The sequence below is a fragment of the Polyodon spathula genome, chromosome 7 (assembly GCF_017654505.1).
Source record: "Polyodon spathula isolate WHYD16114869_AA chromosome 7, ASM1765450v1, whole genome shotgun sequence".
Classification (NCBI taxonomy): Eukaryota; Metazoa; Chordata; class Actinopteri; order Acipenseriformes; family Polyodontidae; genus Polyodon; species Polyodon spathula.
This window is the reverse complement of record NC_054540.1, coordinates 36,462,405-36,486,635: the sequence shown is the minus strand read 5'-3', so window position 1 is coordinate 36,486,635 and position 24,231 is coordinate 36,462,405. Positions and strand designations below refer to the sequence as shown.

General features: G+C 40.3%; 1 protein-coding gene across 2 annotated transcripts; it reads right to left on the bottom strand.

Annotated features, from left to right (window-relative positions):
• Window positions 1-147: 147 nt before the first annotated feature.
• Window positions 148-23,339, bottom strand: rad52 (RAD52 homolog, DNA repair protein). 2 transcript variants are annotated; one of them, XM_041255452.1, is made up of 12 exons: window positions 23,263-23,339; window positions 22,695-22,804; window positions 21,590-21,691; window positions 20,607-20,700; window positions 19,316-19,383; window positions 15,563-15,681; window positions 14,970-15,045; window positions 14,136-14,395; window positions 6,431-6,633; window positions 3,639-3,704; window positions 3,066-3,278; window positions 148-1,246 (listed from the first exon to the last, which is right to left on the bottom strand). In XM_041255452.1, exons 2-12 carry the CDS (start codon window positions 22,767-22,769, stop codon window positions 1,182-1,184), a joined length of 1,341 nt encoding a protein of 446 aa, XP_041111386.1. In that variant the 5' UTR covers window positions 22,770-22,804; window positions 23,263-23,339; the 3' UTR covers window positions 148-1,181. The 2 variants fall into 2 exon arrangements, with proteins under 2 accessions (XP_041111386.1, XP_041111387.1); XM_041255453.1 differs by lacking the exon at window positions 3,639-3,704.
• Window positions 23,340-24,231: the final 892 nt, after the last annotated feature.

The window sequence follows — 24,231 nt, the reverse complement described above, 5'->3', positions numbered from 1 at the left end:
GTATCTTGTTTAATTTGAACAAGTATTTTACCATTTAAAATTTCAACATTATGGATAAATGGACATTTTTGTTACATTGGAGTATGGTTCATATTTTTATTCATAAAACAAAATAACCTTTTCCATAAAATCAAATATATTAATTTCCACAGAATTTAGGTAAAATAATCAGCAGAATTTGGAAAATTTCCCAGCAGATTCCGTCTGGGCCTGGTTATTGGTAAGCTCCTGATAAGTTAATGCCGCTTATTGTCAGGTTTTGCTCAATCCCTTTTGAGGTGGTATTAAAAGGGTTTGACTTTTTGTGTTACTTGTGGTGTACTGAAGATGGCAGTGTTGGCTAACAAATCAAACTCAGTCTGCAACACTGAAGGGAACAATGATCACAGGAGATCAATCGAAAAAATGAATTAATCTTTAATTATTAAGAAAGAGCACACAACACAATTCACAACAGAGAAAAAATAAAACATTACAATTTGTGTACAATGTGAGCACTTCTACCAAGCCAGTATTCAAATCCCAGACAGGTTTGCTATAAACGATAAAAAGCACCATCAGCCAACATTACTGTCACTCAGCCTGTCTAAGGGGAGTCACTGGTGTCCTGGACTGATTTCTCAGACAGTGCCAGTGGGCATGTGATATGAGGGCAGTAGTGGGTATTTTAGTGGTATTTAATAGTCTTGACAAATAAAACTACCCTATCCCATTGTTGATTTGGTGCTTTTCTGCAATCATTTTAAACCAAACACCTTGTTCTAGGTAATGATTTAAAGCAATTAAATGATTACTGTTTTATACGCTTTAACCTAGTGGCATTTATCACTTGGACTTAAACAAGCCATGGCCATAGTAGGGCTGAGCAACCTATTAAACGGAACAAAGTAAAGCACTTTATTTATCAAACCCTTGAGTAGAATGTGCTTCAGAACCTGCAACTGCTTACCCTCTTTCTGGGTAACTGCAGTTCTTGACTCCACCTGAATAATTTCAACTGAACTACACCAGCAGAGGGTGCTGTGAAGCAAAGTAACATTCAACAAGATGCATAACGCAGAACAGAAACTTCACCACAATCAATAGCTTCAACGCTGGCCTATAACAAAGCGTGGTTATGTAAACTGGCGCAGACGTAGCCTTGCCGCCAAATGTCTTTGCCTGCTGCAGCTCTGAATCAATCAGGTCGTTTCCAGTTTCCGTTTTTTCAGATGCTGTCCTTGTCTGTACGGGCTGCCATGTTCTGCTGCATTATTAAAAAAAAAAAAAAAAAAGTAATTTTGAAAAAAGCACTTCCAACTCGGTTTCTTCCACAAGCAGAGCTATTTATATGAGCTGGTAAAACTTGATATCTCAATGCAGTAAGGGGCGATGGGAATAGAAACTACATGGGAAGAGATTCAGACTAGAACTCTGTCCGAGACAGAACACAGTCTGAGCCAAGTGAGGAAAAATATATAGAGTAGTTGAAAAACTTTCACGGCTACGAAGGGAGTTCATTCTAGATAATTAAGATCTTGGACTAATTCAAGCGCCTGGGTGAATCGTACTGCTCCAAATTAAACCACAGAGGGAGACTGTAAGCAATGTGGAATGACCACAGCACCCCAAACCCAGAAATCAATCATTTTGAACAGTGGTTAAGCTACACGCTTGGGAAAGACAACTTTGTTGCCTGCTTTTACAGAATGCAGTAAGTCTTAAAAAAAAAAAAATCAAACCATTGTTAAAACGTTTCAGCAAAATTACTTGAGACTAAAAACACGACAAATACCACATTCTGAAACTCATGAACTTTTGCCAGTGTCATTACAAACGGATGTGTGGCTCTGGAGTATATGAACGCGTTCACTATAACGTTGGGGATATGAATCAATAGCTGAGTCAATGATACAAAAAAGGTCTCTTTTTACATGAAACTAAAGTAACTAGGCAGGAGTTTATCCCCTGTGACTTAGTTACTTTCGTTCACCCTCTGCAAACTTCTCCGCCAGTTAATTACAGTTGACCTGCTGTTTGTTTTGTTTTGCATTCATAAAATACATGTCAATTATCTGCCCAAAGCACTCCCCAGCAATCTGAATATCCACACCTATGCCCAGTAGGGGGCATACCCATGCAGTGTGTGGCACTGAGACACGTTCGGGGGAGTGATTACTGAGCTACAGAGAAAGATGAGGGAATAGCTGATTTGAGCAATGAGAATGAAATTAAAGCAAAGGACACAGATGTACTGATAAAATATTGGCATTACATTGAATCAACCGTGACATTTTAGATCACGTTATAATTATTTGTCCATACATTTCCAGTACATCTTATCCTGTGCTTAGAACATACAGCACAGTTCTAAAGTTCATATGTACCATCTTCGGGTTTTTGTAATTGATAATACCCGCTTTCCATCCATGCCTTGAGGGCCCAGCTGAATCTGGTTCAAAGCCGAGCAGGACGAGGTAATGATTTTCATTACTACTTCGCGTCTGTCAGTCCACTCGAGGAAGACGAAAAACATGGCCCTTGGTTGCATTTCAGTTGTATTCAGCAATATATGAAGAACGAAAATGAAGAAAAACACAACCCTAACCTCTGGAACTGCCATTCTCAACTCAAACACAGTGCCTCTTAATAACGTGTCACCTACATGCCGCTCGACGCGGTCATTGCGTGTGACGCCAGTTTTACGTCTCGGGCTCTGCAGTGGAAACACAACCAGGCTCCTCCTGAGCTGCGATAGCTGGCTCGGCTTGGTTGTATCGTGGAAAAGAGGTATAAGAGACACTCGACACATGATGTATTAAATGTATTATACTATGGAGGTGCAGATGTTTTAACAGCCTTGGAGCTCCTCCCCAGGGTCTGTACATGTTCTCCGTGGATTGGAGCTCCTCCCCATGATCTGTACCTGTTCTCTGTGGATTGGAGCTCCTCCCCATGATCTGTACCTGTTCTCTGTGGATTGGAGCTCCTCCCCAGGGTCTATACCTGTTCTCTGTGGATTGGAGCTCCTCCCCAGGGTCTATACCTGTTCTCTGTGGATTGGAGCTCCTCCCCAGGGTCAGTACCTGTTCTCTGGTGACTGGCTGGCTGCTGCGGAGGCCTGTGCTCACTGGTTCCATGGCTGTAGCCGGGTCTCATAGGGGTTTTTAGCAATTGCTGTCGTTGGGGGGTCTTGCTCCGGGTCATCATTTGGTGATTGCCCAGGGGGGTTGTGGGGGCAGCAGGCAGATCTATAATGTCACTGCTGTCCATGGGGAAATCCCACATCTGAGGGTCATCTAGAGAGAGGGGTCAGGGAAGGGTTATTAATACTCAGCACCTATTGATGCTAAGGAACAGCATAAAATATTTATTAATCGCAATACATAACCAGAACTATGAACCAGTCTCCCACTTTACCTCCTCAGACCTGAGCAAAGTGTACTGCGAGTTTCTACATCTACTGTGTAACCACATAAATACAAGCCTACAGTATGTAGCGCTCGTACAGCAGATTAAAAAAAAAAAAAAAGTAATGCACTAACAAGTCCTACGTGTAGTCCTTTATCAATTTCATCTTGCCTTTGCACTTAACTATGGGGGGGGTTGCATGTACTCAGACAAAGGTCAGTGCTGATATGTGAAACACGTCTTATTACCCGCTAGAAGATACTGGTCCCCTAAAGCCTCATCTCTGACCCCGACGGGGGTGCTGTGGTTCACTGCTGGGGAACAGAAATGCCAGGTCAGTGTGGAGGGAAGCACTCCTTCAATGGATCTCAACCCTGCCCGGATGGCACACCACATCCCTCAGCTAGCCAGTCACCACTAATGAAATACACAATAAAACCACAACTGCCTGAACTCATTTGGACCAGGAGTATAAAATGTGTTTGTTTATATATATATTACACACACACAGATGCACAAAAGAAATGCAAATCTCAGGTCTGATGGATTTAATAAAATATTTTAAACATCGGTATCAAACAAAAAAAAAAATCACAGAAAATGCGAACAAAAATACAGATCATGACTACAGAATCATGATTAGTTTTCAGTATGAAACGAAACACACTGTCAAAATGAAAACATTAGAAAATTAGTATCGGGTATGACCTCCCTGAGCACTGAAAATCCTGGCAGTATTGACACATATGTTAAGTCACCAGTATTGTTACCTCATTTGTTTATAATAATTAAATTCCTAGAGGCTTCCCATAACCCTTTTATTTTCCTGTTACTATGCTTTGAATATTACTTCCATTTCCAGGATGGAGCAGGCTGTGGCTGTCTCTCTCTCTCTCACAGCGCTGCCGCGGCTGATTGGAATCAAGATGACGGTATGAAAACTTTACTGGATGCTCCTGACTCTGCGTTTCCGAAAGAAACTAAAGATAGTGCCTATGAGGCTTACTCAAACTTGGACAGTTTTCATAAGACAAGCTCAATGTCTATGTCTGATTATATCATAGAACTCTACAACAAAATGAGAAAACGTGACATGACTCATCCTGATACAGTTTTAGCTTTCAAACTATTACATTACGCAAGCCTGGATGTCAAAGACAGACAGTTAGCTATAACAGCATGCAGTGACTTAACTTTTTCATCAATGAAATCTCCACTAAAACGGAATTTTGCCGATAATGCCAGACCTGCTCCATTTACCGAAGGAATACAATTGAAACAGGTTGCAGCGTATTTCACTGAACAAAAAATAAGTGGCGGGAGTTCTCATTACCAACAGCAAACAAGATCGCCCTCAGCAGGACCACAATTGAAATCCATTGAATAGATACGGAAAACGAACACGGTGCGCAATTTGCCAAAGCATTTTTCACTGGGCAAAAGACTACGTTAAGATGACAGGGGAAGATCCCGATGTTACTACTGGTAACAGTGCTGAACAATGTAATATCACATTGTTTACCAAGGACTCTCCTTCTCATGTTGAAATCTTTGTAGTTGAGCCATTAGGATCAGCTGTAACTGATACTGCCTGTACACAGACTGTTTGTGGAGAAAAATGGCTTGAAAGTTAAGTCAGATAAATCCCAATGAGTTGAATACATTCTCCATACCAACAAGTAATAAAGTCTTCAAATTTGAAGACGGCAGTCATACACTCATTTCAATGAGTTACAATTTCTGCTAAGACTGGAAACACTCTGTGTAATATCGTGCAGTAGTCGTCCCAGCAGACATTCCTTTACTACTGAACAAAACTTCCCTAAAAAGGGCATGAGCAGTGTTGGACCTCCAAAATGACAAAGCGGTCATGTTTGAGCATCCAGTTACACTATAGCTCACCTCCAGTGGACAGTACTGTTAACATTCGCGGCAATGACAATGAAAGGGCTTAGTGTTACAGACAATGATGTCCTAGTCACAGAAGACATGACCAGAAGTGAAAAACAAAAAGTGCAGGTAAAGCTTCACAGACAGTTTGTAAATGCCTCGGTGGACAGACTTCAGCGGCTGTTGAACTCTTCAGGAAACACAGACAGTGACAATGTTGACATATTAAAGCAGATTGTGAATAACTGTGAAACATGCTTGAAATACAAGAAACCACAGCCCAAACCTGCCATTGGTTTGCCTATGGCCAGAGAGTATAATGAAACTGTAGCAGTGGACCTTCATGAGCTGGAACACAGGGTCTATCTACACGTCATCGATTCAGTGCTGGAAGCGTATTGAGGACAAAACAACCCTCTGAAAATGTGAAGAACTTTCTTCATTGCTGGAGAAGTGCACATGGGTCACCATAAAAACTGTATAGTGACAATGGTGGGGAATTTAATAACGATGAAGTGAGAGACATGGCTGAAAACTTCAGTATTGAAATCAAAACTACTGCAGCGCACAGTCCTTGGAGCAATGGTCTGTTGGAGCACCATAACCAAACACTGACAGAAATTATTTTAAAGGTTAAAAATATTTCCCAACATAAAAACGATGTCATCTTACAAAAACTGATTTTGAGTTTAAGTGTTTTAAAAAAAAATATCAAACAGAACGAAATTTCAATGTACCATTTGTAATTCAGTAATAGGAGAGAATTGGTCAGGGGTCTGAATACTTTTGCAAGGTACTGTGTGTGTGATATATATATATATATAATATATATATATAGCCTTCCTGGCCAATTGGAAAACCAGACTCAAGGTTATGCTACATACAATAACACCCCTGTACACTTAATGTGTATGTAGAACTGCAATAACCTCAACATTGTTTTCTCTATGACAGTGCAGCTGAAAAACATTGAACACAACATGAACAGGTGGCTGCTTGGATAACTGAGGGGTGTATGTAAAATTCAAGTTTACATAAGGGTTTATAAAGATATTTGCATGGTAGAATAACTTTTATTTCTGCCAATTCTTATGTTTACCAGGAGCACCTAGAACACTAATTCAACCGGACACATTCAAGTTCCCCTTACTCTGCTGGTGGCTGTCTGGCCTCTGCTCAGAAGGGGGCGCTGTGGGTTCTGGCTGACCTCTCTGCTGCTGCTCCTCCTGCTGTTTTTTTGCTGCCATCTGCTCCCGGAACTTCTGCTGCAGTTGCTGCTGCTTCAGCTTTCTCTGGTACCTGGGGTCTGTCTCTGGACCTACGGAGCCTGAGACATCCGCAAGATCGACAGTCCTGCACACAGACACACACAGGGAGTCTGTCAGGAGAGATAAACAGTCCTGCACCCAGACACACACACAGGGAGTCTGTCAGGAGAGACAGACAGTCCTGCACACAGACACACACATAGGGAGTCTGTCAGGAGAGACAGACAGTCCTGCACACAGACACACACACAGGGAGTCTGTCAGGAGAGATAGACAGTCCTGCACACAGACACACACACAGGGAGTCTGTCAGGAGAGATAGACAGTCCTGCGCCCAGACACACACACAGGGAGTCTGTCAGGAGAGACAGACAGTCCTGCACACAGACACACACACAGGGAGTCTGTCAGGAGAGACAGACAGTCCTGCACACAGACACACACACAGGGAGTCTGTCAGGAGAGATAGACAGTCCTGCGCCCAGACACACACACAGGGAGTCTGTCAGGAGAGATAGACAGTCATGCGCCCAGACACACACACAGGGAGTCTGTCAGGAGAGATAGACAGTCCTGCGCCCAGACACACACACAGGGAGTCTGTCAGGAGAGATAGACAGTCCTGCGCCCAGACACACACACAGGGAGTCTGTCAGGAGAGATAAACAGTCCTGCACACCGACACACACACAGGGAGTCTGTCAGGAGAGATAAACAGTCCTGCACACAGACACACACAGGGAGTCTGTCAGGAGAGATAGACAGTCCTGCACATAGACACACACACAGGGAGTCTGTCAGAAATGATTGACTGTCCTGCATACAGGGAGACAGGGAGTCTGTCAGGAGAGATTGACAGTCCTGCACAAAGACACACACACACAGGGAGACAGGGAGTCTGTCAGGAGATATAGACAGCCCTGCACCCTGGGAGTAGGGGTGTTGCGATATGACAATAAAAAGATGATCACAATATAAACTCTAACGATTACACCGTGTAACACATTTTTTTTTTTTTGTTCCTGGGTAGTAAGTGTTATTTCCTTATTGCTTATGCCTCAAAAGTATAGAAAATGGCTATTATTCCCCACAAACTTTGCTTTTGTGACCAGGACAGTAAATACAGTATAATCGTAAATCTCGAAAAACTACTCACTTCTAAATCTTTTGTAGTCATTTTTGTATTACTTTAGTATAAATACATGTTAATTTGAATTCATATGTTTTTTCTGACTTTATGTGAACGAAAAGACACACATTTGCCCGTTTTCCCATTGGAAATAGTGATATTTCAAAATAGTCATATTGAATATCATCAATAGTTTTAGTTATCGCTGTAATTTTTTATATTTATGATTTTGCCCACTGAGACAGACGCATCAAGAATGCAGAAAAAAACTATAATAGGAACAGCCAGTAGATGGCAATAATGAACCTTTCACCGGGTTTTATATAACTACAAAAATCAACAAAGAGCAGAGCACAACAAATGTGGAGGATAGCGAGAATGACAGAAACAAACTCTCCTCCTATAAATACACACAGTTACCTGGGATAATTTTGGTTTAAAAAAAAAAAAAAAAAGACGGTCATGTTATTGAAGAGAGAGAGCCAATTTGTCAAGCTGTTCTTTCAAAAGCAGCAACATGACAAATATGTTCACGCATTTAGATCACCACCAAACACTCTGTAAAGAAGCAACATTGGTAAGGAACACAGGCCCAAATTTATAAAGGGGAAAAACCAAACGTAAAAAGCCATGTAGTGTGCGCGTTCAGTAAGGCCATGCTCATCGTCAAAATAACAGCCTATTTTATTAGACTAATTAGGTAGAGCAGACGATTCCACAATCAAGCAATTTAAATACCCCTCACTGCAATTAGAGATGGATAATTACACACCTCTCACAATAAACAGTGGGTTTGGATCAACCCTGCATGTATAGGCTACACATTCCAAAAGAAAATGAATGGCACACAAAGACCTCAGCCTGGTATCAGCCATGGTGAGGAGGATGCTCGGAAGCGAAAACTGAAATTTACCAATATGGAATTGGAGAGTTTGGTACAAGCAGTACTTGTAACACATGAAGATGTGTTACAAGCTCGAAATACATCACCAGGACAAATTAATAAAATATGGAATGTGTGGTGGCTTCTTAATAAACAAATGTACCACTTCAGAGTTTGTAAACATTAGGACGCTTCATCCAGTTATTGTGCTTCACATATTTGCACATATTAGACTTTTCAAACTTCAGAAACAATACATTTTATTTACTTACATCCATGACAGTCAATCAGGTGGATAATCCTCCAATTGTTGTACAGGAATATGTTCAGCAACAATAAATCCATACAGCATCATACGAACAGTCGTCAGTTTAACTACAACTTATATCTTAGTCTTATGCAGTTACAAATCTCCCATTTCTTATGTTTGTCTGTATTTCTTACTCTATGTATGATTTTAAATCTTTATGGTATATACAGTACTGTGAAAGTATTTGCCCAGTCTGATTTTCTGCATTTTTGCATATGTTTGACATAGAATGTTGTCAGATCTTCAACCAAAATCTAATATTAGATAAAAGGGACCCTGAGTGAACAAAAATTGATACTTATTACATTTCTTTATTAAACAAAGTTATGCAACACCCAATACCCTCCGTGTGAAAAAGTAATCTCCCCCTTAGACTCAATAACTGGTTTCGCCACCTTTAGCAGCAATAACTGCAACCAAACACTTCCTGTAGTTATTGATCAGTCTCTTACAGCGCAGTGGAGGAATTTTGGCCACTCATTCATGCAGAACTGCTTCAACTCTGTGACATTTGTGTGTTTGAGCATAAACTGCTTGTTTCAAGTCCTGCCACAACATCTCAATGGGGTTTAGGTCTGGACTTTGACAAGACCATTCCAAAACTTTAAATTTCTTGTTCTTCAACCATTCTGATGTGGACTTGCTTGTGCGTTTCGGATCATTGTCTTGCTGCAGACCCAGCTGTGCTTCAGCTTCAGCTCACGGACAGATGGCCTGACATTCTCCTGTAGAATTCTCTGATACAGAGCAGAATTCATTGTTCCTTCAATTATGGCAAGTTGTCCAGGTCCTGATGCAGCAAAGCATCCCCAAATCATGACACTACCACCACCATGCTTGACCGTTGGTATGAGGTTCTTACTGTAGAATGCAATGTTTGGTTTTTGCCAGACATAACGGGGCCCATGTTGGCCAAAAAAGTTCCACTTTTAACTCATCTGTCCATAAAACGTTGTTCCAGAACTCTTGAGGATCATCAGGGTGCTTTTTGGCAAACTTGAGACGATCATTCATGTTCTTCTTAGTGAACAGTGCTTTCCTCCTTGCTACTCTGCCATGAATCCCATTTTTGCCCATTGTCTTTCTGATGGTGGATTCATGAACACTGACCTTAGCCAAGGCAAGAAAGGTCTGCAGATCCGTGGATGTTGTTATAGGGTTCTTTGTGATTTCCTGGACAATTTTACGCCTTCCTCTTGGAGAGATTTTGGCAGGACGGCCACTCCTGGGAAGATTCACTACTGTCCCAAACTTTCTCCATTTGGACAATATGGCTCTGACTGTGGTTTGGTGGAGCCCCAGAGCCTTAGAAATGGCTTTGTAACCCTTTCCAGACTGATAGGCATCAACAACTTTTTTCCAGAGGTCTTCAGGAATTTCTTTTGATCATGACATGATGTGTCTAGAACCTGTGTGCTGACAACTTCATTCTGATGGTAAAGGCCAAAGTTAGTCAGATTTATATTGGGCAGGGCTAGCCCAAATCAGGCCTGATTGTTAACCAAAGTATTCAAACAGCTAACCCTAATTATCCCTTTAATTGGGTTGAGTTAACTAGGGGGGGGCAAGAACTTTTTCACACCTGAAGATTGCATGTTTGATTACCCTGCACACCAAACAAATGAAAGAAGCACCAAACTGGTGTCATTTTTCTCAGACTCCCTCTATATACTACTACAACCCACAAAAAGATCCGACCAAATTCAATGTGAAAAATGGGCAAAAATGCAAAAAATCAGATAGGGGGCAAATACTTTTTCACGGTCATGGTCAAAAAACTGCATTTGCTCTAGCTACAAACGGCATCATCTGTCATTTTTTACTCAAATTTAACAATACTGCCTGAACCAATATTGTTAAATACCAGAAACCAATATTGTTAAATACAAAAAATAAATTCTGTAGACATTACTAAAATAACAGTAGATGAGCCCTCACTGTTCTTTTAATAATGCCTATACTCTAAGTAAAGGCTCTCTAGCACATTGCTTTGCCACTGTGGGGAGAACTTTTAAGATGCTTGTGGCAGGGCAGGTCCCTGCCTGTAAATTGTTTTGTGGTGTTTTGGTGGTTGGCAGGGATGGGGTTAATTTCCTATCCCTGCCAAAATACATGTGAGAATGTGGTTGGAGCTGATTGAATAATTGATGATAATTAGGCTCAAGCCACATGGTATAAAAAAGGGGAGAAAATCCTTTGTTTGGTGAAGGGAGTTGGTGAGTTACCAGTTTGTTACTGCGTGTCTCTATATTTTTGGGGTTGATAAAGTTCAGTGAAGGCTCTGCCCACCCTGAACAGTTTTATTTTTGTTTAAACCTTTGTTTTGGCCCATGTGCCTTTTTGTGTTGTTTAAGCACAGCCACGCTTAAACTGCAGCTTCTTCGTTTCTGAGTCCCTGTCCCTGCTGAAAATATCTGGGCCCGCAACGGTACCCTATCATAGTGCTTCGAAGAACTTTTTTACATGGATTCTATATTCTCTATTTGCAGACTTTCTGTTTTGTCATGTAAGCTGTGAAACATGTACTGAAAATTGGGAGTTTACAAAACAGTACAGACCGGTATTACAAATTTGTAATTTACAAACAGACTTGAACATAAGGGTTAAAAAAATAGCTCTTTCCAAAACGTTAACCCTTTGCAATCCATTTATTCAGCGCTTGTCAGACGCGTCAGGTCCAATTTATTTTCACATTCGCTGTTTAAAATATATATTTTTTCACAGTAAAAACAGGTTTAACCTGTTAAACCCCCAGCCTCCCACAGGCAATTTCCACCTGTAGGGCTATGGCCTTAAATAAATCACATTATCTTCCAAAGTATAGACAGCACAGGCATGGTTCAGGGCTTGAATTCAAGGTAACTCCCTGGCCATTAGGACTAAATTTGATATAAGTCTTACTTAGTACCCCACTGGAAGGAGATATCCAGAAAAAAACCCATAAAAAACAACAAACGCTTTTCATTTGTTTATATTCTATCGTCATTTTTTCACCTTGTAGCATATGAAAAGAGAGCCCAAGGGTCCCCAAACCTCTCCAAAAATGAATATTGTGTAAATCTTTATGGCCAGTCATACACTAGTTTCTTGAGCAAGTTCTAAAAGGGAGGTTACCTTCTGGCACCTCACATGCTATACATTGCCACATGAATTAGATTTTGTAATCCTCTTTTTTACTTATTTGTCCAATATTTCATTCAAAAGGTGGCCTTTTTGGAGAGCTCTGGGGTACCCGAAATGTATCCATGATGAGTATGCATGCCAAATACTCTCATATGCCACAACTGTCAGGCACATTGCTCTCACATAACTGTGTGTTTGTGCAGGAGAATGTTGCTACTGAGATCTGTTGTAGCTCTGAATTTTCAGTACCTGACTGTACTTTTGTTACTCACTTGCTTGAAAGTACGTAAATGTCAAGAAGCAAAATAATTTTATATTTTATAAATTTTACAAACTGAAAAATGACCAGAAAACGGTAAGAAACCTTGATCCTATGTGCATAACACTATGCTCTCGCTTGCAAATATGTGTCTTGTTTACGTACGCACATCGATTACTCTTCAATGGATTAGGCTACAAACAAAGTCAAGGTATGACTGGACAGCTTGTGACCTCCCCTACAACGTGATCACCGAGATTTCACCATCAACAGATACATGTAAGGCCAGAGCAGCAAAACACACAGCTAGTCGATCTGAGTTGTTTTTGAACCGTGAGGTACTAGATACATTGCAAAGGGAATATCTCAGCGGTGAAATGGCGAATCCGAAATTCCTTCGCTGTTTGACGGTAGGAAAACAACGTTTTTGATATTGAGTCCGTTTTTTTTTTTTTTGCTGTTTTGCTTTTGTAATAATATTACAGATGATTTTTGAAATACAATGTGTAATTGCAGTACCATGTTCCGCCCGCGGAACAGGGGGGCGTAAGAGGTTAAAATGCATTGCACGGCAAAACGACATCAGTAACGCATTTCCAGCCAAGCCCCAAACCCTGTTAGTTGTATTTTTCACATACCTCTTTATAGAGGTGCATACTGATTAATCCTCTCCTGATCACTCGTTTGTGCTGTATTAAAATTACCGTGACAATATCCCACAGAATAATCGCCTGAGAATTTTCATATCGTGCCATCCCTAACTGGGAGACAGGAAGTCTGTCAGGCAGGCAGGGGTTGCATCCACTGTTGTATAGTAGATATAGTGTGCCGAGTACTGAAAACAGAGGAGTGTTCGTGGCGAGTATATTGTCACTCGTACAAAGATTATTGCTCGTACGCATGTTTAATGTTTTATAAGAAAAAGATATATAATAATGTGTGTGTGTGTGTGTGTGTGTGTGTGTGTGTATATGTGTGTATATATATATATATATATATATATTTATAAATAATACATAATGTTAAAGCATTGTCTTACTACTTAATAAAGTAGTTCCATGTAGAAGAGTCACAACAGAGGTTAGTTATCCTGCCCTGTTCTTTACAACAGTGAGCACAAGTAAAACACTGAAGTCAAGATGTGGGAGTCAGAGTTTGAGAGAGGTTTTTCTAGTGGGAGGGTATGGGCTCACTGTTTTGTTTAGGATACAGTAGCTGCCTGGAAAATGAAATCCCTGTGTTCCCGAGGTCTGCACAGCACGACATGTTTTGGAAAGGCGTGTTTGGGCTTGCCCTCAGCCTCACACCTTCAGGAGGGCACAGATTCAGACGGTGGTGGTGAAGCAGAAATGTTCTCTATAAATGTCTAGCTATGAGATCTTGCAAAAATATCCATAAAAAAAGCACTGAATGGGACAGCAAGTCTTATCAGTAGCATTTCCACATAGGATGCAGATTAAACATTACAGGGTTCGTGTTTTGAAAAGCAGTTCACCAATCATGACCACCATTCAGAGCAGACAGCACAGTATACAAGAGATATCTTTCTAAATAGCGGAATCAGGTGCCAGCATTATGAAAAAGTACAGCATGTGTATAACAGGTGTGTCAAATTTAAACATGCCCATAGTTCAGTTTAGTTCACCCTTTAAAAACGTCGGCTAAGAAATGCCCATATTAAGTTTTGTCACCTTTGGGTGAACTGTTATCAAGATACAGGTAAAAATGTGGGTAAAAAATGTGATAAGAAAGAAAAAAAAAAAGTGTGCCATACAAACTGCTTATAAAGTAATCTCTACTATAGCCTGAGAGGGTTAATAACTCTAGCCTACCCTGTAGCTTTTGCTACAGTGCAATCCAGCTCTCCCTGATTATGGTCTCACCTGTTGAGGCTGGGCTGATTGTTCTCACTGTTCCCCCTTGGCTCCAGTGGTCTGGGATGGGGGTGGGAGTGTGGGGATGCCCCTCCTCTGCTCTCCTCCGCAGGGGGGGCTCCGTGTTGCTTCTGGGGAGTTATCTGACCTGTCACAGCTCCAGCGCAATTCCGGCTCTCTGCCTGAAGCAGGCTGCTGTACCGGGCCCTCTCCACAAGTGGCTCGAGGTCTGAGCGTTTTGTCTCAGAGGGGTTCAGAGGGGCTGGGGGCTGAGCCAGGAGACAAGGCAGAGAGGGGTGACGTTGCACACATTATACAGAAAACTGCTGCCATTTCTTTTGAAGGGGTATACTTACAGGTCATTTAATAGGTATATAAAGTTGTGCTCCTTGCCCACCAGTGGGAAGTAAATGTGGATACAGGACACTGTGGTCAGATATGCTAATGTTTAACTGTTCATGTTTAAGTAGTTTGAAATGCCAATTGAATTGTTATTTTCCCCTTTACTATTTCATAGTGTTTGCAATCATGCTTTGTGTTTCTGGGATGTGTTGCTTCAATGCTGAGTTAATATCTACCTGCAACACTGAACAGCCTTCATATTCCATTCAAATGATGTGACCGTGTGACCTTTCCACTCTGCTAGTGTGCCTGCTCTACATGTATACACACTTGAAAGAAATGAGGAAGGCTGTTCAATCCCAGCAGAGGATTAGGGTTCCCTCAGCTTCTCTCTGCATTATAATCAACACCTACTCTTAAACTGCTACACTCTCACCGTCACATTACTTCTAGCCAAGTCATTTGCTCCTTGCCATCACTGCAGTGGGATTAACCCTGTACCTGTTTGGGAATCTTATTGATAGCCATGAGATATTCTTTGTTGAGGATGCAGTTTCCAAGAGCATTTCCAAAGCACCTGAACAGATAACAAATATTAGAATAGAAAACTGTACCCCTTCTAGTGCTTCTTCAGTCAACTACATCCACTGCAATCAGAACAATGATCATAAACCTGGTTGCTAACCAAGAGATGGATCAATTGTGGGTCTATTCACTTGATCTAAACGGTGGTGGATCTGACCACTGTTGTGGCTTCAATCATTAGTTTGTGAAAACCAGCACATCCAACAGCACATTATGTAACAAGCTGAAGTGTGTCTTAATAAACTCATAGTAAACCCAGGAATGGAGCAAACTGCTATCCAATCTTATTTCCAACCCTGAAAAGTATATGTGAGTCTCTTCAGTGTGTTTCCGTCTAAAAGTAAGGAGGATTGGTAATATTTCATATTTAAAGGGTGAGGGTGTTTAAATTGCATAGATCTTTCATGATGATCCTGACTTGGTCAGCACTTCTCTGGGGCCTGCTGTAACACATTATTCTACTGGAAGACACTGCCATAGCTAATGGAGGAGAGTGATAAAGGAAGTACTTGAGTGATCTCTTGAGTCCGTCGGTGACTGCCTCCTTCCTGGCCTTCTCCAGGGACAGGGCTTTGGATTTCAGACCCTCGCTCACCCCGTAGCCCACATCCTCATGGAACGAGCCATCCTGGTGACAAGCAAACAAGACACTCGCTACAGGCAAGGGAAGAGACTCACATCAGCCCTGCACACACTTTCAGAATCCCCTTGTACAAGTATTGTGCATATGTGGAAATAAATCATACTTGGGCTGGCATATTTTTGTTAGGTATTTAATTGTCAAGTTGTGTTGGTTATTAATGAATATTGTTTTACTATATTGAACAATAAGTAAGTATAGGTATGTTACAAGGATGGCAATAAAACTCCTATTGCACAGCATTTTCACCCATTCCAGGTTTTACTACAAGCTTAATTAGCATAGCATTTTCACCCATTCCAGGTTTTACTACAAGCTTAATTAGCCACACTATAAAGGGAACAAGCTTAGGTGTGTCTAAATAAACTCATTGCAAAACCAGGAATGGATCAAACTGCTATGCAATGGGAGTCTTATCTCCATCCTTATGTAATACAGTGCAGGGCGACCACGTAGAAATAAAAGCTGTCAAGCTCCAAAATGAAAAGCTTCCTCTGAGCACAGACCCTGCTAAATCTACTCTGATCAAAAATATTAAAGCAGGAATAAGTCTCACCTGTCTGTAGGATCAATATGAGTTATAGGACTAAGGAACTCCTGGCTCCCAATCACTTAAATAAAATAAATTCATTGAGGGTAGTTCTGAAACACAAAACTGAATGTCGTTTCCCAGAAGGGCCTTAGTTTTCAGTTTAGCTCTCCATATGATATTCATTTATACATCATATAGTTTGTATTAAAGAAATCCCTGAGAATCATGAAAATCACTGTTGTGGACGTCATGTAACCAGCTTTAGAGCAGGCGTGAGGTCACACACTGTATAGGGCTATAACTGTGGTTTCTCTTGACATAACCTTATATATTTGGTGTTGTTTTTCTTCACATAGATAGCCCCCTTCTGATTTGCTGATATGTGTGATCACCAGGTCAAAAGATCATCATTGGGAACATTTCAGCAGCATTTAGGCGGTGCGAGTTTCTAACCCTGCTCCAGAGCTACTGATTGCACTCACTAGTTCCAAACATTGGGGTATATTCGATTGCTCTAAATACCAGCCCCATTTAAATAGGCTATGAACGAACCTCTACCAGTGCATGTTAGTCCTTTTAGTTTATGTTAATATTTACATGATTTAGATCAGGGGTCTCCAACCCTGGTCCTGGAGAGCCCCTATCCAGCAGGTTTTATAGATGTCTTTACATCATCAGTGGCTAAAGATATGGAACACCTGTTAATCTTCATTGACTAATTAAGCCAATAATTGGTTCAATTGAGTAACAGAAATTGGTTGAAACAAAACCCAGCTGCCAAAGTAGCTCTCCAGGACCAGGGTTGGAGACCCCTGCTTTAGATGATGCTGTGGTGTTTAGATCCCTCGCTATTTACAGGGGGTGTGCAATTCATATTGCCCGACGCCCATTGGATGAATAGATTTCATTGATTTATTTTTCCTATGTTCACTCTGTTTCTAGAAAGACACACCAAGTATATTTCTAGAGCCACACAAGTTTCTGAAAACTGAACTGCAGAAGTCTAGCACCTAGACACAAACATTTTAAAAGCATTTACACCACACCCCTATCACTTCTGATTAGCTAGCTGTGGAAAAAGCTGATTATCTATTGGTTTCAAAGAAACCCGGAAATGGCTGCCAAGAGACCCACTGGCAAGGCACAGACTAATCTTTTTAGAACAATAAAAAAAGGTCTAATTAAGCAAATTATTAGTTCAATTAAGGGTCTAGTTAAGTAATTGCGAGCTCAGTTGGAATGAAAACCAGAAGACACCAGGGGTCACATTGCTTGTGACCCAATCCCACGAGGATTGCCCCGTGTAACACCCCGGACAACTCAAGCAATCCTATCTAGTCAGCACGCTGGTATGTCACATGGCCGTGTCTGCTCAGTGAAACGCAGTGTCCATTTTACCCTACGACAGCCAAAGTATATACTTTTATAATGAAGGCTATGATTTTTTAAGCAAAGTTACAGACTGGAATTACAAGCTACTGTACTCTGCTCACCAAGATTCGCATTTTGTTATCTTGTTGTTACCTTTATTAAATCGTTAACGTTATTTCCCAACCAGGAAAAAAAAAAAAAAAAGTTATTATCACCGACTCAGGTTTAGCACGAAGTATGTTGACATTGCTTTTTTTCAGTTCTTTAATATGATTAATAAAATGTACCGGTAATTTTATTTTAAATGTATGGTGCTTGCTTGTAACTTACTGTACCAAGTGCAGCAACAGCCTCGGGTCCAAACCGTCAGCAGAGTGTAGATATACTACAAGTTCGTTATATGGCCTTCATTATATGATTTAATACTGATTAAAAAACAAAAAAATAAATCAAACTGCTACTGATGTTGGCTCGTACAACTCTATGCAACAGGCACGGCAAAGCAACATTTGATTTTTATTTATTTATTTATTTAAATAATGTACCAAGATTTGTTAATTGTAAACGTTAACTTTGTTTTGACTTTTTGTTTTTTTTTTTTTTTTTTTTTTTTTGGGGGGGGGGGGGGGGGGGGGGTACTGTGGGATATAGCCAGAATACTGGATGCAGCATGCCACAAATTGGGTACTGTACTTTCTACATTCTATTCAGAATACTGGATGCAGCATGCCACAAATATACTTATTATTATTTATTATTATTATTATTATTATTATTATTATTATTATTATTATTATTATTGTGCTAGTAGTGACAATGCCTTTATCCAAGGTAACTTCCTTAACTCCAGCAGCATATATTGTTCGTTTTGGATTGTCCTTTTATTATAGCGAACAAATGGCTTTGGACCCAAACAAGGTTGTTATAGTGAGGGTGTACTGTATGTAGTACTTGACTTATATGCTTAATGCACAACACTTGCACATTTTAATATATAATGTGCGCACATTTATTATTTCATTTTTCTTATTTTTTACCACCCAGAGTGTTCAACATTTAACAGAGGGTATAAAGAAGCTTGGATCAGAATCCAGTATCATCCCTTACAAAAAAGCAACATACTGCAGGTATACTTGTGCCAAAATGGTCTAGTTTTACTATACTATTGGTACCATTATACTATCCTATTTTGACACAAGTATACATGCAGTGTACAACTTTGTATATTTTTTTACTTCTCTTTTGTATACCTGCATTGTCTCTTGCTACATATGCACCTCCAGATTCTGACAAATACTTTTACAAAACCAGAAGCAACTTCTGCTTTGGATCAAAAGGCTATAATGCTCTGCGGCTGCCCGCCTATGTGGACAACTATCACAAAACTAGTAAAAACTACTAAAACACTGGGAAAAACAAATGGCAGTCTGGAAAAAGTCTCGAATTTTGATGTTGAAAAGTGTATGAACCCTGAGATACTGTACCTATATTGAGTACAGTGTATTTTGTACAAATCTACAGGTCAATTATGGGCAACATGACATTTTTTTTTGGACAACCAAATGTCTACAATGGACTGCCCGAAGGGCAAGTACCATTACCAAAATTTTGCAAGCCCTGCATTCTACAAAAAACATTTTTCCATGTAATTACCAATTTTAAAATCAGACACCAATGAATGACTAATATTTGAAATTCTTTTTTTCAGTTTGGTCTTACCTTCAGCTGAACTTTCACAAAAGCACTGACCCCGACATAGAACCTGCCGTTGACAAGATCCACAAAGTCTGATGAATGGATACAGAAAGGTTAGTTTGGCACACCAGCGCTACAGTGCAAAGACACTGTGCTAATTCAAACTGCTGTCTGAATAACATGTCAAGATATTTAAGTTTCTTTTAACACAAGAAATATGCTTACATTATACTTTACTGAGCTGAAACAATTACCTACCCAATTCCAGAAATTTAAGCAGGACACAACAATGGCCTTACACAATTGAACTAACTGTACACTTATGAAACAGGGACTCCCGCTGCATACCAGTTCGATCCATTCCTCATTTTACTATGAGTTTGTTATCTATACATTGTGGCTAACCAAGCTTGTATTAAAATATGGAATGGGTGAAACTGCTATGGAATAGGAGTCTTATTTCCATCCCGGTACCACTATGGATATTAAAACATATGGCAATTCTGAATAATTGTCTGTGTCACTGTTTAAACAGCACAGACCCACAATAAAAGAGTACAGACGAGACCACCCACATTCTTTTGAATAGGAAGGCACTTTTTATAGTAATGTTTCAAGCAGTTTGTTGTAGGCGACTTATTTAATCAGAGTAGCTAAAATGAAGACTGTTATTGGAAAATTGTTAAAAAGACAGCTGTCAAAAAAGTTGGGTTACAGAACACCCTACAGAAACACATTACATTACCTTTGCGGTGTCCTGTGTGGTCTGTATCGCAGCGCTATATCTTTAAACATAATGCCGGCTTTTTACATTTTAATCACACACATCATCAACTGGGCAATACATTTCTCAAAATGTACCGGAAACGATCGCCTGGAGAAAAAAAAAAAGTCTTCCAAGGGTCGCAGTGTATTCAGAACCCAAAAAACCCTCTCTTTTGGAGAACGTTATGAATAAAACTAATTCCCTAGTTTATCTTGAAAGATGTGTGAAATAAAACATGTCCAAACTATCAGGAGTATTTTGAACAAAAATGCGCTGTGCCTTGGACAACACGGGATACAGCGAAGCTAAAATGCTGTGTTTCTGCACTTTAAGCCCATGAAACAAAGCAACATTCAGGCAACTTGCCACACATTAAGCAATTTTCACCACGTGAAGAGTTCAAGCTCCAATGTCTGAACAATCTTGATTTGACACAATTAGTGAAAATCGTTTTAAAATTGTGAAACTGGTTGCTAGGAAAGTTGAAAGAAAAAAGCTGCTGATGTCTTGTTTCCATGAGCTTCACAGCTTGAAGGAACTGATGCTCACCAACATTCTGCTGTGTGATGGAATGGGACCAGCCGTTATAGCCAAACATCTCATTGGCCAGCCCGATGACTTTGTGTCCTTCAATGTAACAAACCTGGGAGAAAAACAATACATACAAGGGGGTTAGCCTTGCTTTAATCTTCATTTAGAAATATTATATTCACACAGAAAGGTATAACAATCATTTGAAAAGCCCTGGATGGTGGCTGCAGGCAAATATCATAATGAAACTGTACACCAATACATCAGTCACCCACAATATGATGGAAAAGTAGGAATTCCATACAAGCACAGGTTCAGCAAACCTGAAGACATCATTATGTTCTGAATCCACTGGGCTGAGTAACATCCATGATTCATTCAAATTGGACGAGTAGATTTTAGGATATAAATAATCATTTTAATATCTAAAACCATTTTTGCTGAATTTGTTGTACAGTTAAAATGTGATGTCTTAACCACGTCTGTAGTGCTAATCTTTAACCCCACCCAAAAAAAAATATGATACCGCCTTTACTGTACCTTACCCCCCAAACCCACACGGTTTTATCACAGGAGCTACTGGATTTAGCAGTGCTCATCAATCCCAATTCCTTGGAATTCTTCTGAGTTTTGGTCCGAGCCAATTGGTTCTCATGCAATGCACTTGACATTTTCTATTTGTTTTTTGGACCAGACCCATGTCCATAAAGCAATAGCATGCAGGTTCAATGGAATTATCGCCCCCTCCCCCTCCCAACAGTAGTGGGGTCTCTGTGAGGCTCCAGGAAGGACAGCACTGACTGTACAGTAGTGGGGTCTCTGTGGGGCTCCAGGAAGGACAGCACTGACTGTACAGTGGTGGGGTCTCTGTGGGGCTCCAGGAAGGACAGCACTGACTGTACAGTAGTGGGGTCTCTGTGGGACTCCAGGAAGGGCAGCACTGACTGTACAGTAGTGGGGTCTCTGTGGGGCTCCAGGAAGGAAAGCACCACTGACTGTACCTTCTGTCCCCCTCCAGCTTGGCGGGAGCTGATGAATTCAGGTCCCAGTTTCTGCCTCAATGCATTCTGAACTGCCTGGTACTCCTCTGCTGTATACTGGGACTGGTAGGAATAACAAAGAAAAACATCAATATCAAAAGGTATACTTTATAACTTTTACATCTTCAGAATATTACATTTTACTGTCATATTGCAGTACTTGAGTTCTCAGTAATTCCCTAGTTGTATACCATTATTATAAGTCACATTTCCCTTGAAACCTACTAGCAGCTACTACACTTATAATGTCACTGAGAGATCTCACACTCAGAATGTCAATCACAAAAAACTTTTTAACCACAATTGGTTCGATAAAAAACACAAACTTAAATTTAATGACTTCTAATATCTTTGTAAGAGTTTGCCACTAATTAAGTTGCAAGTATTTTTGCACACTGTTTGTTTTGTCAGGCCTGTGAAGTACATATTATTATTATAAACCAGACTTACTAACTATTCTAGCAATGTCCTTTTTCAACCACTTCTAAAAGCTAGATGTCTGCAGTGGGCTGGTTTTCATTAATCTCTATCTATCTATCTATAACTGTGTGGTTTTCATTCATCTCTATCTCTAACACTGGTTTTCATTCATTCATTTTATCTATCGCTGTGTGGTTTTCAGTGATCTCCATCTCTACCTAGCTGTGTGGTTTTCAGTGATCTCCATCTCTACCTAGCTGTGTGGTTTTCAGCGATCTCCATCTCTAACTAGCTGTGTGGTTTTCAGTGATCTCCATCTCTAACTAGCTGTGTGGTTTTCAGTGATCTCCATCTCTAACTAGCTGTGTGGTTTTCAGTGATCTCTATCTCTAACTGGCTGTGTGTTTGTTCTTGCTTTTTGCTCCTTGGTCTTTGATTGTGTGGCCTAATTGAACCCTGCTGATTCTACCTGCTTCATAGTATATAGTGGGACCTACTGTATGTGGTCTTGAAGGCATGTATATTTTTAATGTATACAATAGGATAGTTCAATAAAATGCATCACCTTTGACATGGTTTCTTTGTTATGGTATAGTATAGAAGAGTATTTAGTTAACACACATGGACAAGTGCATAACAGACAGACCTGACCAAAGCACATTGAGGGCTTGCTGCAGCCCTTGTACTCAATGTGATCTCCGCTTCCACTGCCATTTATCATAGTAGTTCTGTCAGCTGCCTTTTCAGCTCTCCCTCCTAGGCAGACAAAATATACAGCAGTTTAAGTTAGTACTGAGCAATAAAAAAGAGATAGGTACTACTGCAGAGATAGAAATGACATACACTGGGAATACACTATTTGACCTCAATTATTATTCTCTAACTATTTAATCAAAACCAAAATTCTAAACATGGACAGAAATAAGACCGTTATTGCATAGAGCGGCTTCTCCCATTCCAGGTTTTACTACTGGCTTGATGAGCCGCAGTTAGTAAGCATACAACTTCAATAAACAGTGTAAATAATACAAAACCCCGCGTTATGCAGCACCAAACGGCACAGCTGTGTTGTGTCGATTTCATTTCTAACACATTCTTCCACTCAGCGCAGCAAAATAAATAATTCTGCATGCGATCGCATTGTTCATGTAGACTAGATTAAAAATCCGAATCAGTACAACATTTTTCTATTAACACACTAGCTCATACATAACCTGTTAATAACTGCTGCTTATTCCGTCCTGCAATACACTTAAGTTTTTTTGTAGATTCCCGCTGCTGTTGGTAGGGAGGAAGGAAGACGGTGCATGCTGGAAGTGAGGTCAAAGAATCTTACAGGCGGCCATATTAATAAAGGCAAAATAGATGTGTGTACCTGACTTGAGACTCGTATGTATACCGGTACATGTGTGCTTTTTGTTTTCATATATCACTGGTTTGTTGTTGATTACTATGATTTATAAACTAATTACAAATAATAAAATATTATTTATGCATTAATACCATTACAGCCAATATCCTATTAAATCGTTTACATTTAAAAAAACTGCAAGCCCGTGACGCCGCAAGTAGTGAAAGCCATGACCGCACGTTCGATTCGCCTGCTGCGCCACGCTTCCAGGATCAGCTACACATAAACCTATTATAATTATATAGTTTTATGTCTTAGATTGGCTATCTAATGTGTCAGTCATTCTGGGGCTATGTAAGGCAGTGGTGTGGTGCTAAAAGATTGAGATTGCACTAGGAATCCGGGACAGATATTCCATCCCGGAGGCATTTAGGGACTGTCCCGTCCAATAGGGATGGGTGGTCACACTCAGTGGTGTAGTAGTAAATGAGTGTGTATAAACTACATTTTTTAGTGGCGTTGAACAGATAAACATGAACAGAATTTGCATATCACCGGAGGGTAGAAATGAGTAAACTCTGTATCCCTTACATGGAAGTGGCTAAACGCGATATTGCCCAAATGAAAAGTGGGTAAACGCTGTTTACCTGCGTTTAACCTCGACTATACTACTGGTCACCCTAGCTACAGGGTCTCCTGGATTTCTTTTAGGCAGAACTCTCGGTTACTTAATTGCACCAATTATTAGCTTAATTAGTCAAGATTAACAGGTGTTCCAGATCTTTAGCCATTGATGATGTAAAGACAACTAGAAAACTTGCAGGATTATGGC

Excerpts from the sequence above, each read along its gene's own strand:
- rad52 (XM_041255452.1), bottom strand. The coding sequence starts at position 22,769 with ATGATAAATGGCAGTGGAAGCGGAGATCACATTGAGTACAAGGGCTGC. Across the intron at positions 20,701-21,589 it reads AAGCTGGAGGGGGACAGAAG|GTTTGTTACATTGAAGGACA; the intron begins GTACAGTCAGTG and ends TTTTTCTCCCAG. Across the intron at positions 14,396-14,969 it reads TCAATAAGATTCCCAAACAG|CCCCCAGCCCCTCTGAACCC; the intron begins GTACAGGGTTAA and ends CTCCTGGCTCAG.